At 41.0% G+C, this 13,353-nt stretch overlaps 1 protein-coding gene across 4 annotated transcripts in view; it reads right to left on the minus strand.

The window, feature by feature from the left end:
- The window catches only part of PTPRG (protein tyrosine phosphatase receptor type G), a 680,787-nt gene that overhangs the window by 56,750 nt on the left and 610,684 nt on the right, over nucleotides 1–13,353 (minus strand). For 2 of the 4 annotated variants that reach the window (XM_014868696.3, XM_014868695.3), the window contains exon 14: nucleotides 10,681–10,767. The exons of the other annotated variants lie outside the window; for them this stretch is intronic. In XM_014868696.3, coding sequence (XP_014724182.2) covers nucleotides 10,681–10,767 — 87 coding nt within the window. The remainder of the gene's footprint in view (nucleotides 1–10,680; nucleotides 10,768–13,353) is intronic. 4 annotated transcript variants of the gene reach the window in all.

Here is a 13,353-nt window from a genome sequence, read left to right on the forward strand (position 1 = left end):
GGTCAGACTTTAGCTGGAAAAGAAAAATGCACAACAAAACAATGAAATAACTCTTAAGACCAGAATTATTATGCCTATTAAATTTTTATATATAAAGCTATTTTTAGTAAAAAAAATCGTTATTGGCCAAGAAACTGTTAAAGTCAAGTGACTGGAAAGGATAAATTGTATTGTGGATTCTTTTTCTGGAAGGATAAACAGGCAGTTCACCCAGTCTCTCAGCTAGATGTGGAGCTAAAGGTTCCATATACTCTTTGAAAAAAGCAGTGTGTACTGAAGCACATCACTCTCTAGTGCTCCATGTGCTGCTGTTTATAATGGATTTTCCCTGGAGCACCATAACTGTGATTGCTGGAGAACAGCACACCACTGGGGGTGAAGGTCAGAGCCCTGGGAGAGACTGCTCTCCACATCTGCACCTTGATGCAGGTCACACATGCCTTTCCTCCCACACAAGGAGTTGTGTGGGCAACTGACTACAGAACTTTGGGGGAAATGTTTTCCCCTACAATAAAGTTTCAATGGACTTGGCAAACATTTATTTAGCACCTGCTGCACAGCGTGGAGTGTGCAGCTAACACATTCTCTGTAATTGCCTAGAAGCCTTAAAACTACTTCCTGAAGGCTGGGTAAGCATTCAAGTAATTTAGAAAGAATTATATACATAATACATAATCTCTGCAGAAAAATTAGGAAATACAAATGAACAAAAAGAAAAACAACCAAAATTACCCCAAATCCTTTCCCCAGTAATCATCACTATTAGCATTCTGGGGTATCCTTCCACACTTTCCCTCATTATTGACTGTTCCTTATCATCTACGATGAGGGGCTGGGAGCTGAATGATAAACAACACAGACAACGTCCCTGCCCTCATGGCACTTACATTCTCATAGGGAAAAGCAACAACAAACAAGTAAACAAATAATTACACATAGTCAAGAGCTATGAAGAAAATAAAACAGGATGAGGTGGTGATAACTGATGGAGGAGGTGAAGGAGGGGACCTCACTGATGAGGTGGCATTGGAGCTGAGACCTGATTGAAGAGGACCAGTCACGGGAGGTTGAGGAGAAAGACCATTCTAGGCAGATCAAGCAGCTAGTTAAAGAGCCTTAAAGCTGAGAGAGCTCGCACACTGTAGGAAGTGAAAGGAAGCCAGAGGTAAGAGCAGGGAATGGCTGCAGGAGGTAAGAGCCAGATCATGCCAGATGCAAGGCCACAGTCCTCACTGGCATCCAAGAGCAATGGCAAGCCAACGGAGGGCTACAATCCGTGGAGTGGCACACTTCAAAATACTCATTGTGGTTGCTATGTGGTAAATGGAATAGAGGGCAGCGAGAGTAGGGCAAGGAGATCCATCAGGGGCTATGGTTGTAACCTCACCTAAATACAGACGGGCTGTTTTCTATTTCGTTTTTAACAAAAACAAGTTTATACTATACATGTCTCCTTGATAACAAATATGAACTAACATCCTCATTAACGTTGGCTCAATTTTCCATTTCATGGATGTACTACATTGTTAGATATTTAATTTATTCCTTTAATAACTATTTCTTATGGGTCTACTTTGGGCGAGGGACTGATCAAGGTGCTAAGTTGTCGTCAACTATTCACTATCATTGACCACACCTAGACGAACACTTTGCATGTACAAATTCTACATTGTGGGTTTAATACCTAAGAAAAGCAGCTGATTCAGCGCCAATAATGCATAACATTGTATTTTAACTCGCTCATTTCAGCGGTCCCACGAGAGATTTTGGTTTTTGACCTTCAGTGGTGTCTAGGAATAAAAATATAAAGGCAAGGATTTTGGAGAAGAGAAAAAGAAAACACACATTTTAATGCCTCTAAACATCTCAATTATGATGTATTCAAAGAGGCCATGTTATCTCTAATTTTGAACTCAGGGGAATGGAGACAGAATTCCCGATAATGCTCAAGTGTGTCACTGGGTATGCATTTTCAATTTTCTATCTAGGTCCAATTCTCTTCCAACTAACTTACTCTAAAAATCCCCCCTTGAATGAAACAGATTCTAGGATCATAAAGAGTCATTTTCTAAAATTATAATTTCTTCACAATGAACATCTGTTTATTTTATGCGAGTACCTTAAAAAGGGAAAATGATAAAGTAGATCATGTTTGAAATAAAAAATACATTTGTAACTTTAACTATAAATTATAGTCCAGTGGATGCTCACTATAAATTGTATATTTTCACCTCTCCTCCTTTTTTTTCTTCCCTTCTCTGCCTGCACCTTCCCCTCTATGTGTCCCCTTTAAGGAACTGAGAACAGATGATAATGTTTTTTCATTGAGCCTGACTGGCCTAGGAAGGAGCCAAATTAGTCCTCTTTGGCTTCCCGTAATCTACCTTTGCAGCATATGTTTTCCTGACACTCTGAGTTTCCCAATTTAAGTGCACCTTAGTTTTTGGAGGGTCCCAATGTCAGTCAATCTTTCTCTTTCTCGCTCTCACTCACACATACACACACATACACAATCAGTAAAATTTCAACTAAGCAGTGGTTATCAACCAGCAGTGCATATCTCTTTGGTTTGGGGAGCTTTTAAAATCATGCTCATGTGGATGATCCCCACTCTGGTGATCCTAGCTGAGCAGGTCCAGGGTGGGGCACAGGCTTGTGTATTCTGAAAAATCTCCCCTGAGGGTTCTTGTGTGCACTGTCCCCGGTTAAGGACCACCGTGATCAAGGGAAAACAGTCCTGAGAGTCTGCTGTACTGTCACTAGGAAAGCCACTAAAGAAGAAAACAACCTTGAATGGCAGGTACCATAAAAGTACCCATAAACTAAGACTGTAGAATTCATATGGTCCCATATGGGATAGAAAACAGTAGTTAGGAATTCAAGGATATTAAATCATCTCAAGAAGAGAAAGAAAAACTGTATTGCACACACTTGAATAAGAATTTGAAAGGTCTTCTCCATTTCTGTTATAACCTGAGGGCTCAGAAATAGAATGGAATTCTCTAAGCTGGAGCAAACAGTTCAGCCTCTCATATTGAATAAAAGTCTTTTCTCAGATCACAGAAAAAACATATTTCTCAAATGAAAGTTTTTCCTCCTAAACCTACCTTTTAAACCACCTTTTGGACTGCCCTACTTGTCTCCTGGCAAAATAAATTTTATTTTTTATGAAGGACTTGAATTTGTCAATATTTACTCATTCAGTAGTTCACGATGTTCTGATGTCCGGAATTCCAGGTGTCCTACCACTTGCACACATCTGAAAACCACTGAATTAGATGGCTTTCTAAACGCTCCCCCCCGCCCCCCATGAAGAAAGTACCAAGACAGAGTTACATCAAACATTCACTAAATACTTCTAGATGGGAGCAAGAAAGAGACATCCGAGTTTGCATGAGGCAATTTTTCCTCAATTCAAACTCAATGGATGTGAATGAAAATGAAATGGGAGATGTGAATCTTTTGGTCCCTGACTTGGCCGCACTTCTCATATGCCTCTCACAGAGTAAGCATCTCGCCATGCTGAATGAGAGTCAACTGTTTAAAGGGATGCATTTTTCATACACCACAGCCCCTAAATACAAGCCAAAAGCTTCTGGTGCTTGACCAAAGATGGCCAACATATTAGATCTATGCACATCTCACAGAAGGTTCTAAGTAGCAAAATAGAAACAAGCTTTCTGTATTACTCTCCATTCATTCATCCCTTTTTAGAAAACCAACATGAACTCATATATTTTAAGATTTCTAAGAAAGGCTTGACTGGAAGACAGGAGGATAATGTGCAATATCCTCTCCAGGAGCTGAACAAATCAATGTGGATTCTGGCTAGCAGCTCCCTTGGTCTCAAGCCCACAGTCCATGATCTGTGGTCCAGACCCATATGATGCCTGAAAGGCTTGCGCATGAATGGATCAACCCATGAACACTTTAAGCTTACAGTCATGAACATTTGGTCTTGGACTGAAATTTCTAAAAATAACCTTTCATTCTTTTAGATAAGGAGATATTTTGAAGAGAGAGATTTTTTCAAAAATCAAAAATTTGGGGCTGGCCCGGTGGCGCAGCGGTTAAGTTCGCACATTCCGCTTCTCGGTGGCCCAGGGTTCCCAGGTTCGGATCCCGGGTGCGGACATGGCACCGCTTGGCACGCCATGCTGTGGTAGGTGTCCCACGTATAAAGTAGAGGAAGATGGGTACAGATGTTAGCTCAGGGCCAGGCTTCCTCAGCAAAAAGAGGAGGACTGGCAGTAGTTAGCTCAGGGCTAGTCTTCCTCAAAAAAAGAAAAAATTAAAAAAAATTCTACGCTTGAGAGAGCACAGCACATGTCAGAGGACATCTAGTCAGGATGCAGTAAATATCGACCAATATCAGTAAGTCATCAATGTCAATTCCCTGAGCTCCCATGGAAACACACACACTGCCAGCATATGACAGACCTGGTGTGTTTAATTGGCCCTCTTGACTAATGAAACATACATACACACACAAAACTGACCACAGCTGCTCTGACAGTGCTTTATAAGTATCAGTAAATAGTCAAGTTACAGAGGCTCACTATTCAAACAAAATGCAGCAAATTATAAGGATAAGCAGGAAATCTCTAGACCCTCCATCCTCCTCCCCATTTCCATCAGGAATCTGGCACATTCTTAGATCAGGACACCCAGAATGACCAAAGTTCTACAGTCAGGCTTTCCTTTCTGCTGCTCCTGTTTTTCCAGGGGCCCACTTAGATAACCTTTGATATGTCCAATTTTCTTAAATCTCTTTCTGCCCCTCTGACAAGGATCTGGGAATACTTTAGGTGACTGATACTCTTCAAAAGCAAAGTGCTGATTTTGAGTCCAGAAGTAGTATTAGAAATGTCTGGAATTCCACTCAGCACTGCTATATATCAAAAAGGCTCCTCAAAAGGCAGCACCCCATCCCCCTGCTTACAGGAGAGGGTTTCTGAGGTCTAGAGACATCGAGGTCAAAATGTGCATCCCTTCAATGACCTTGAGATATCACACTGATCTCACCCAGGGTCCTTGGCTCACAGCTACACCACCCTCAACATCACTGTGACCGCTGGCGCACAGGTTAGAGAGAATCACCACACAATTTCTAGACTCCTGTGAAAATCTGGGATTACAAAATAATCAAATATTATATATAGGGATTAGAAACCAAGTCACTGTCTTCAAATTAAGTTCAACGGTTTTATAATCACATCAGGGTGACAAGGAGTTTGTCTGCAGTGTGCAACTCAAAATGTTAATTGCAGACTAGAATGGGCAGTTGGCTGAGCTGCTGTTGAATATTAATTAAGCAATCTTAACTGATTTATAGACTGCCCTCATTTAAATTTACAGTGGCACACCCGCTAATAATCCCATTTATTCTCATGCTGTCGAGTACAGAAATCACATTAATATTTACTTTTGTCATGAATCTGTTGTAGTAAACTGTGTATGAGTAAGAGCCACTTATAAATAGAAAGCTGAAAACGTTTACATGCCTTCAAGGAAGATGATTGAGAGATGTGTTAAAAAGACATGCATTGATTTATTAGTACAAAATCTTCAAGAAATTGAAGAAACAAGGACAACAATAGAAGGGAAAGGCTGTGGGCGTTGTTGGACTTTTCCTCAGAGGAGAGTCTGCTTGAAATTAACTCTGGGGTCCCACTTGGAAAAGAGCCCAATGGAAGTTCTGAGTTGGGATTTTGCATATGCAACCACTCATTTGCCGTTCTGCCTCCTTTACAGTATGGTAAATGATTGTGTTTGTAAAACTCAGCTTTTACTTGTAGTATCTTTTCAGGAAGGGATCTTCTAGAAGGAAAAATTCAGAATTGTGCTTATTTGCATACTCTCCAAACCATTAAAGGGACATGGGATCTGACAAATATGAATGTACTTTTGGGGATAATGAAATGGCATATTTCATATTGGGGCCATCCTGGAAATCCTGGGGCATATGGTTGTCATACCTTGGATAAGCGGGGCTTGTCACATGTGAGGAGGAAAGGAAAGGAAGAAGGGGAAAGAAAAGCAAACAAAATCGTATTGAAGATGGATAGGGTGTGAGAGAGGATACGGTTATTAAATGAGGAGAAAATTTTTCAAAATATTTTGGATTTCACATGGTTGGAGAGATGTCCCATCAAGTCTTGTTATAGCTGGAAATGTCAAAAATCTGATTTCTGCAGTAAGAATTTTATTGGAAGATACAAATTGCCTGCAATTAACATCTTAGGATGGTGGAAGAATATTAACAAATCATATACACATAAGTGGTCTCAAGGCAATATACTTTCTTGCTAAACATTCAGTTTGCCAAGAAATCCTTGCAGACACCCAGGAATGACTGAAGTACTGGTAATACTTTCCAGGAGATAAAGAGAGCAAAGATCATTTCATAAACCACATTTTGACCAGAAAAAGAACCTGAACAGGGGGGGTTTTATGTTACTGCTGGCTGGAAGGAAGTGAGCTGTAGACAGTGCTTCCCAGAGCTCCGCGCTCTTGCCTAGAAAAGAAGCCTGGAAGGCGGGGGCTTTGAGGTAGCAGTGTTACACTTAGTTAGAACTCTGGCCTGGAATGTTCTCAACTTCTGGACTGAGGCTTGAGGGACTCTCCCTCTCATCTTTCCAGTGTTTCAAGCACTGACACAACCCCCCACTGATTGGGGAGGTGAATGGGGACGTGATCCATCTCAACTTGGGCAGGAGGTAGGAAACAGAAATTCACATTTTACTTACTGCGTGTATGATTCAGTATATTGTAAAATAAGCTGGTAAAAACTTTTTGGCAATTACTTATTTCATTAACATACTGACTGAAAGAAGTCTAACTTTTGCTGTAAGCACTTATTTTAAGGATCTACAGGGGTATTACGTGCCTCTTCACTAAATGGCCCCAGATTCTAGTACTCTTTAAATACTTGGGACCAGCTGGGAAAAAAAGTTGATTCAAACATCACTCTATCTACTAGATTAAATTCCAAATGACTTAAGAATATTAAAATTTGACACCATAGAAGTACTTAAAAAAAAGTAACCTCAGAATGGAGACAGACTTTCTAATGGTGACTGAAAATCCACAAACCAAAAGAGAAACTTATGGACAGAGGTGACCATAAAACAGTCAAAGAAGCAGCATAAACGTGGTTAAAAGACAAACCACAGATTAGGAGAAAAATATTTGCAACTCGTGTTGCTGACAAGGGTTCCCTCTCGATTAGAAAAAAGCCAATTACATAAAGGAAGACTGAACAAAAGATATAAACAGTTTCCAGCAGCAGAAATTCAAATTCAAATTCACTAATAATAAGAGAAAACACATTAAAACTACATTAAGACACCATTTTTCTTCACCTATGAGGTTAAAAAATGCTGAAGTTTGAGAACACACTGTGCTGGGAAAGCTGTGGAGAAATAAGCCCCTCGTGTGTTGCTGATGGAAGCCCACCTTAGTGTCTCAACAGGGAGGGCAATGTGGCGCCACCCACTGAAATTACCAACGCACACAGCTTGTAATACAGCCAATTTCTTGAATTTATCCTACAGAGAGGCTTCACTCACAAAATGACACATAAAGTTATTCCCCGCCCTATCGTTTCTAATAACAAAAGACTGGGAACAACCAAAACGACAGCCACAGGGGAGTGGCTCAACAAATCATGACACATCTATGCTAAGAAGCATCATGCTTCTGTAAAAAAGAATAAGGAAACTATGTATGCATACAGAAAAACAGCATTTGGTGAAAAAAAGCAAGGTCTTTGACAGTGTATGCAGTATTCTACTGTGTAAGAGGAGATAGGGGATACAGATTCATAGTTGCTTACACACACACACACACACACACACCCACAACCACCTCTGGAAGAACAAACTAGTAGAGGTTACCTATTTTCGAGGGGTAGGAAGCAGGGTAGGTAGGTGACAGGATAGAGATCGATGGGTATAAATAATTTTAAATGTTTTGAGTTTTCAACCATGTCAAGTATTACCTATTCAAAATTTAAATCAACAACTTTTTAAAAAATTAAATGCTTGGGTCTGATTTTTATTGTTTTTTTTTCTTCTTTCTGGGGGGACAATCGGCTATCACTTCTTCCATGAGCCTTCGTCCTACCTTTAGCGATCCCGTCCACTCTAGGACCGCATAGCCCCTTCCTCTGCTGTGGGGGAGGAGCGTTTAACAAGTGAGGAGAGATGAAGGGCCAAATGGTACTGCCCTGAGGTGGATGAGCAGCGACTTTTGTTCAGAGCTGCCACTTAGGCAGCTTTTTTGGCTTTTCTTCTGATTCCCCACCACATTTTGGATGGGAAACAGGCCAGGAGAGGAAATGAGAGTGGTCAGAAAGAGGCAAAGGTGAGAGACGAAAGGCTGATGGAAGCGTTCCCTGATGTGGTCCAGCTCTGGGAGCAGCCTGGCAGAGGAGGGAGGGGCCCCTGTCGTCCGGAAGGCTTTTTATAGAGCAGCAAGGCTAGAACTGGGTCAGGAGGCTGCCGCAAAAGCTCCCGAGGACAGAATGGAGGGAGGAGGGGGGGATGTGGGCTGGTGGTCTTCAGTACACAGAACCCTCAGGAGGAATGAGGAACTGCAGGATCTGGAGGAAAGTATTGCAGGGTGGCCAGCATAAAGAAAGGCAGAGACTCTGAGCCCCTTGAGGACAAGATGTATACCCGGAGCATCTCTTCACCATGGAATACATAGTTAGCACAGCACGTGGAACAGTGAGGAGAATGGGCACTGCGCAGGCATCAGACACCAGAGTGGGAGTGTCACCTGAGCACCTAAGGAGGGTGGGCTAGCCAAGGGACTTCTCAGAGCCTCCAATTCGTTATCTTCATAACGGGGAGATACATTTCACACACTAAGCATTTTACATATCTACCTCATTTAATCTTCACAACAACCCCATGAAAGGGAACTATCATTAGACCCATTTTCTAGATGAGGAAATTGAGGCTCAGAGGGCTTCAGGAAGTTACTCAAGATCACAAAGCCAGGAAGAGGTAGAGCCACAGTTAGAACCCACACCTCCCTGAGCCAAAGATGGTCTTTCTTAGCTACTACACTATAAAAAAAGTAAAGTAAAATATATGATTCATAATTAGGTGAATTCTATAAATATGTGCCGTTTCCCAAGATGGTTCTCAACTTCTAGACCTAAATGAAACTGACTGTGCTTCTCCCAAGCTTCAGGAACTCAGAAGCAGAGAAGAAACCAGAGGGCCTGAGCACCTTGTAACAAAATGCCTCTTAGGATCAAAAATACATCTATAAGGAGCCCACTGCCACATTTGGGGCCAAGTATGTAGATTTGAGTTAATATAGTCCACCTGGCTACGGCACCGTTTCTGGAGAGGACTTAGAAACTAGATGTGCATTTATCTTTGTGCTGTCCGTGAGGTGATGCTGGCTTTTTAAAGTGTTACAGTCAAAATCACATTATATTTATAATGGACTGGGCATAAAAGTTAGGCATTTATGTGATGTCCAAGGTTCTCTCTCTCTCAAGATTAGATCTCTGAATCTAAAGCTATACAGAGAGGTTCCTAATTCAGTTTTCACTCTTGGAGTTTTGAAAATGGATTAGAAATTGAAGACTTCAATAAGTACAAAGAGATCATAGAAAGAATAATTACATTACCAGTGTCAGCAGTTATTGCCTTTCCCCACAACACCAAAATCGCACAGTACAGCTTATAAGAAATAGACCATGGACTTTCTCATTAATCTTTCATAATTCTTGGACTGTACCTTCTCAGATCTCGCAGGTATGCCTGATTGTAGTGGATGGATCTGTAAAATTTCTTCTCAATCATCTGATTTGCCCACAACCAATGAAGACAAATCATTCCACATGAAAATTCTAAGAAAAATTCTATAAATTCGTTCATTTTAAGTAGTAGGGAACTACTCACAACATAATATTGATTAGAGAATTAACCTAATTAGCAATTCAGTATTAAAATATTACTTACCATATTAACATTAAGTGGAGTTTGCTTAGGATAAGCCTTACAGAAATATTATCAAGAGCCTCATGTGTGGCGATAAAGATTGCACAATCTTGACTTCTAAAGGATTATTATAAATTTTTCCAGGACAGTAATTTTTCTAAGTATTCAAGTTACCTAGAACTCATACATTTTTATTACTTTTTAAATTTCACTCTTCTCATAGAAAAATATCTGATGTATCCCCATTTGCTCACTTCTCTCTTCCCTCCTACTCTTTATCCCTAACTTATCTATAAATTTAGGTTTCTAAAAGATACTTTTTCACTTGTAAGGTTAAATGCATGCATAATGTGTGTGTTTATTTTTAAAAAGCTCTAAAACATGCAAACATCTGAAATTTCGGAAAGAAAATGGATGCAACTGACATACAAACACACAACACCCCCAGGAGGTACCATCCTAGAAACAAAGACACACCCCACCCAAAATTGCAAAATAAAGCAAAGCAAGCACACACAGGACATACTTTAATTGCTACCAGCTACCCGCAAGCTGCACTGGTATTTGCAAGTCTTACTTTTGGGAGTTGGGGTAGAAGAGGTGAGTTTCAGAATCGTGCTGTCTAGAGGACTTCAATCCCCATGGCAACAAAAGAAAATCTGGCAAGCCAGTCCCGGCCAAAGAGACACCCCCCTCAAGCTTGACCGCCCCTCACCTGCTCCCCTTCTCTCCTCTCTCCCCAGAAGAAGGCACTTCACGGAAACGTCTGGGAAAGCCCTTGGACTTTATTTTGTTACACCCTCTAAATGGACAAAAAACAAAAGAGAACAGGTGTAGAAGACAGTATTTTCAATTGGCCACCAAGAGTTCCACACAAATGCCCTCCCTCCCATCTAACACAGGCATTCCCCAGCATTAGGCCTCATTTGGACATTTTCAAAAGAGAAAGCTTACACACAAAGGTGGCTGGGTTTATTAAGGTTTTTTATACTGAGGTAAGAAGTAATGAAATGGGAACTTTACTCTTAAAAAGTTGTCTTTACATATTAGAACATACTAGAACCCTGTGTTACTTCTGCTAATGACAGCAGGTAAGGATACCACAAACCCCAGAATGACCCTTCTCATCTATACACCTATCCTTCCACCTTTGACACAATGCCTGGACAAACAGGATTGCTTAAAATACCATTGGAATAAGTAGAACTAGGCAGGAATCTACTAGATGCCATTTGAACCCCCTTCTGCCACAAATTTCTCTGAATTTGGTGCTGTTAGATCTGGGATTTTCTCTTTTCCCCATGCATTCCTCTCATCTCTAGACATTTCCTTGATTCACAAAACAATTGTGGAATACACAGGAGCAGCACCTCAGAGAAGGTGAGGGTAGCAGGTGGCAAGTTACTACTACAAACTAAGTTTAATATTTAGTTTCCATTTAAAACTTAAATAACCATAGCATTTGAGATGTGGCTCTAGCATTTGAAAGACGCACTTCTGTCACACAAGAACACTTGAAAGTGTTTAATTATATTTAATCCCCAAACCACCTGGACTATAGGATTTCACAGTGAAATGACTCCTATTCTTTCCAAACCCTGTTGATAAAACAGCAAAGACAAACTTGTATATACGAAAGTTCTCTTATAGAAGCTCTGTTGAATGCCACCCAGAACTCTGAACTCAGGGATGTAATTCCAAAGAACGTTTGTTAATTTCTGATTCACTTGCTGGCTTTTTACTTCTAGGAATGAACATCCTGATTCTTGAGTGTTTGGCTTTTCTTCTCCCTTAATACAAGCTTTCACTTATTTTGATAATTATTAGATTCCATATCGGGTAAAAGTGCTTGGCACGGGAACCAAAACTTGGAGAAGTCAAAACTTGAGAATATGACTCAAAAGGGGGTGGAGGGGGGTGGGCGGCAGGGAGTGTGCTGTAATTCAGAACTTCTTGTCTCCCTCTATTGAGTACATTCTGGAACTACAACCACTGTCCTCAAAACATCACAAACGTACTCAGTGTGGCTATGAACATTAATCTGAAGAAATCACGAGTGTGTTCGAGTGTTTTTGTAAATTTTCATAAAAACTTGAAATTTGCAGCTTCCTAAAATATTTAGACTTCTTCTCAACCCTTAGCCCTACTCTGAATTCTGCCAGATTCACTCTTTCGGGAATTTTGGAGCGGAGCCGGCTATCTCCGCAGTTTTGCCTCACACACAATCACAGGCGCTTAAAACTACCACCCGTAAACTGACAACACTTCGCTGAGAAGCAAATGCCACAAAACCAATAACTAATATCTCGAATAATCAAGGGAGTCACCTGAGCAAACCGCAGAACCGACACAATCAACCCTGGGAGAGAGGACCTTTAATTCAAGTAATCCAAGAAACGGTGTCGGTTATGTAGAATAGACTAGACATAGAAGGAGTTTCCCTTTCCTGAAAAGTGAGCTTGGTTTAAAAATGTATCTGTTCACTCCTTCCTTAACAGAATCAGTCCGGTCTTTCAAGTATCATGGAGGATGTTTAAATGGCAACCTTTAGCAGTCAATCTCTCCCTGCTTTTGTCTAATGACTACGTGTTAGTCTGTTCCAAGAGCTTCGACTGGCATCTCAGGGCCAACTCGACAGCAGGGGGCCGGTTACTATAACAACTGACAGTTCTCATGAATTCTGAAAGGCCCCCGAGTAGCCATTTGGGAAACAGTTATTGAGCAAAAAGTTGCCTGGGATCGGCAGCATTAGCCACCACGTGACCCAGATCTTGCTGCACACAGCTACAGGGAGAGAGGAAAAAAAGGCGCCCACCTCCAGGAACAGCTGGGGACCTCCAAAGGCTCCCCACCCCCATGCCTTTTAGCATCTCAGAGCAAGACAGTTTAACACCACAGTGTCATCAGAAACTCAAACCCTCTGAGGCAAGCCATGTCTTGGCATCATGAACTCTGCTTTAGCTTTCTCCTCTGGCTTGACACATTGTCAGGCTTTGAAGAGCTGAACTGTAAAACTTATTCCTAATGATTAAAAAGAGAAATTCTTGAAATATGGCCACAGATACAGGTTCCAGAAAGAAATGAGTGACATGGGCAGTCATTAGTTTTAAAAGAAAAAATGATGCCTGGAATACTTGTCGTCCCAGGAGTGGTCTGTTTGCAGAAAAGATAAAGGTGATCACACATACATCCAAAAAGTGTGATTTGGAAGCTTGGATTTTTCTAGACTTGAGAAAAGTTGTATATAAACCTATCTTTTGATTTTCATTCCCTCCCACACGCGAGCCACACAAGAGCAGCTTGACAGACCCAGAGCCTTTATACACGCCGGATCTCCTGGAAAAGAATCTGATCCTACTCATAAAAGCGGACTTGATTTTGCATAGAG

The sequence above is a fragment of the Equus asinus genome, chromosome 21 (genome assembly GCF_041296235.1).
Source record: "Equus asinus isolate D_3611 breed Donkey chromosome 21, EquAss-T2T_v2, whole genome shotgun sequence".
NCBI lineage: Eukaryota > Metazoa > Chordata > Mammalia > Perissodactyla > Equidae > Equus > Equus asinus.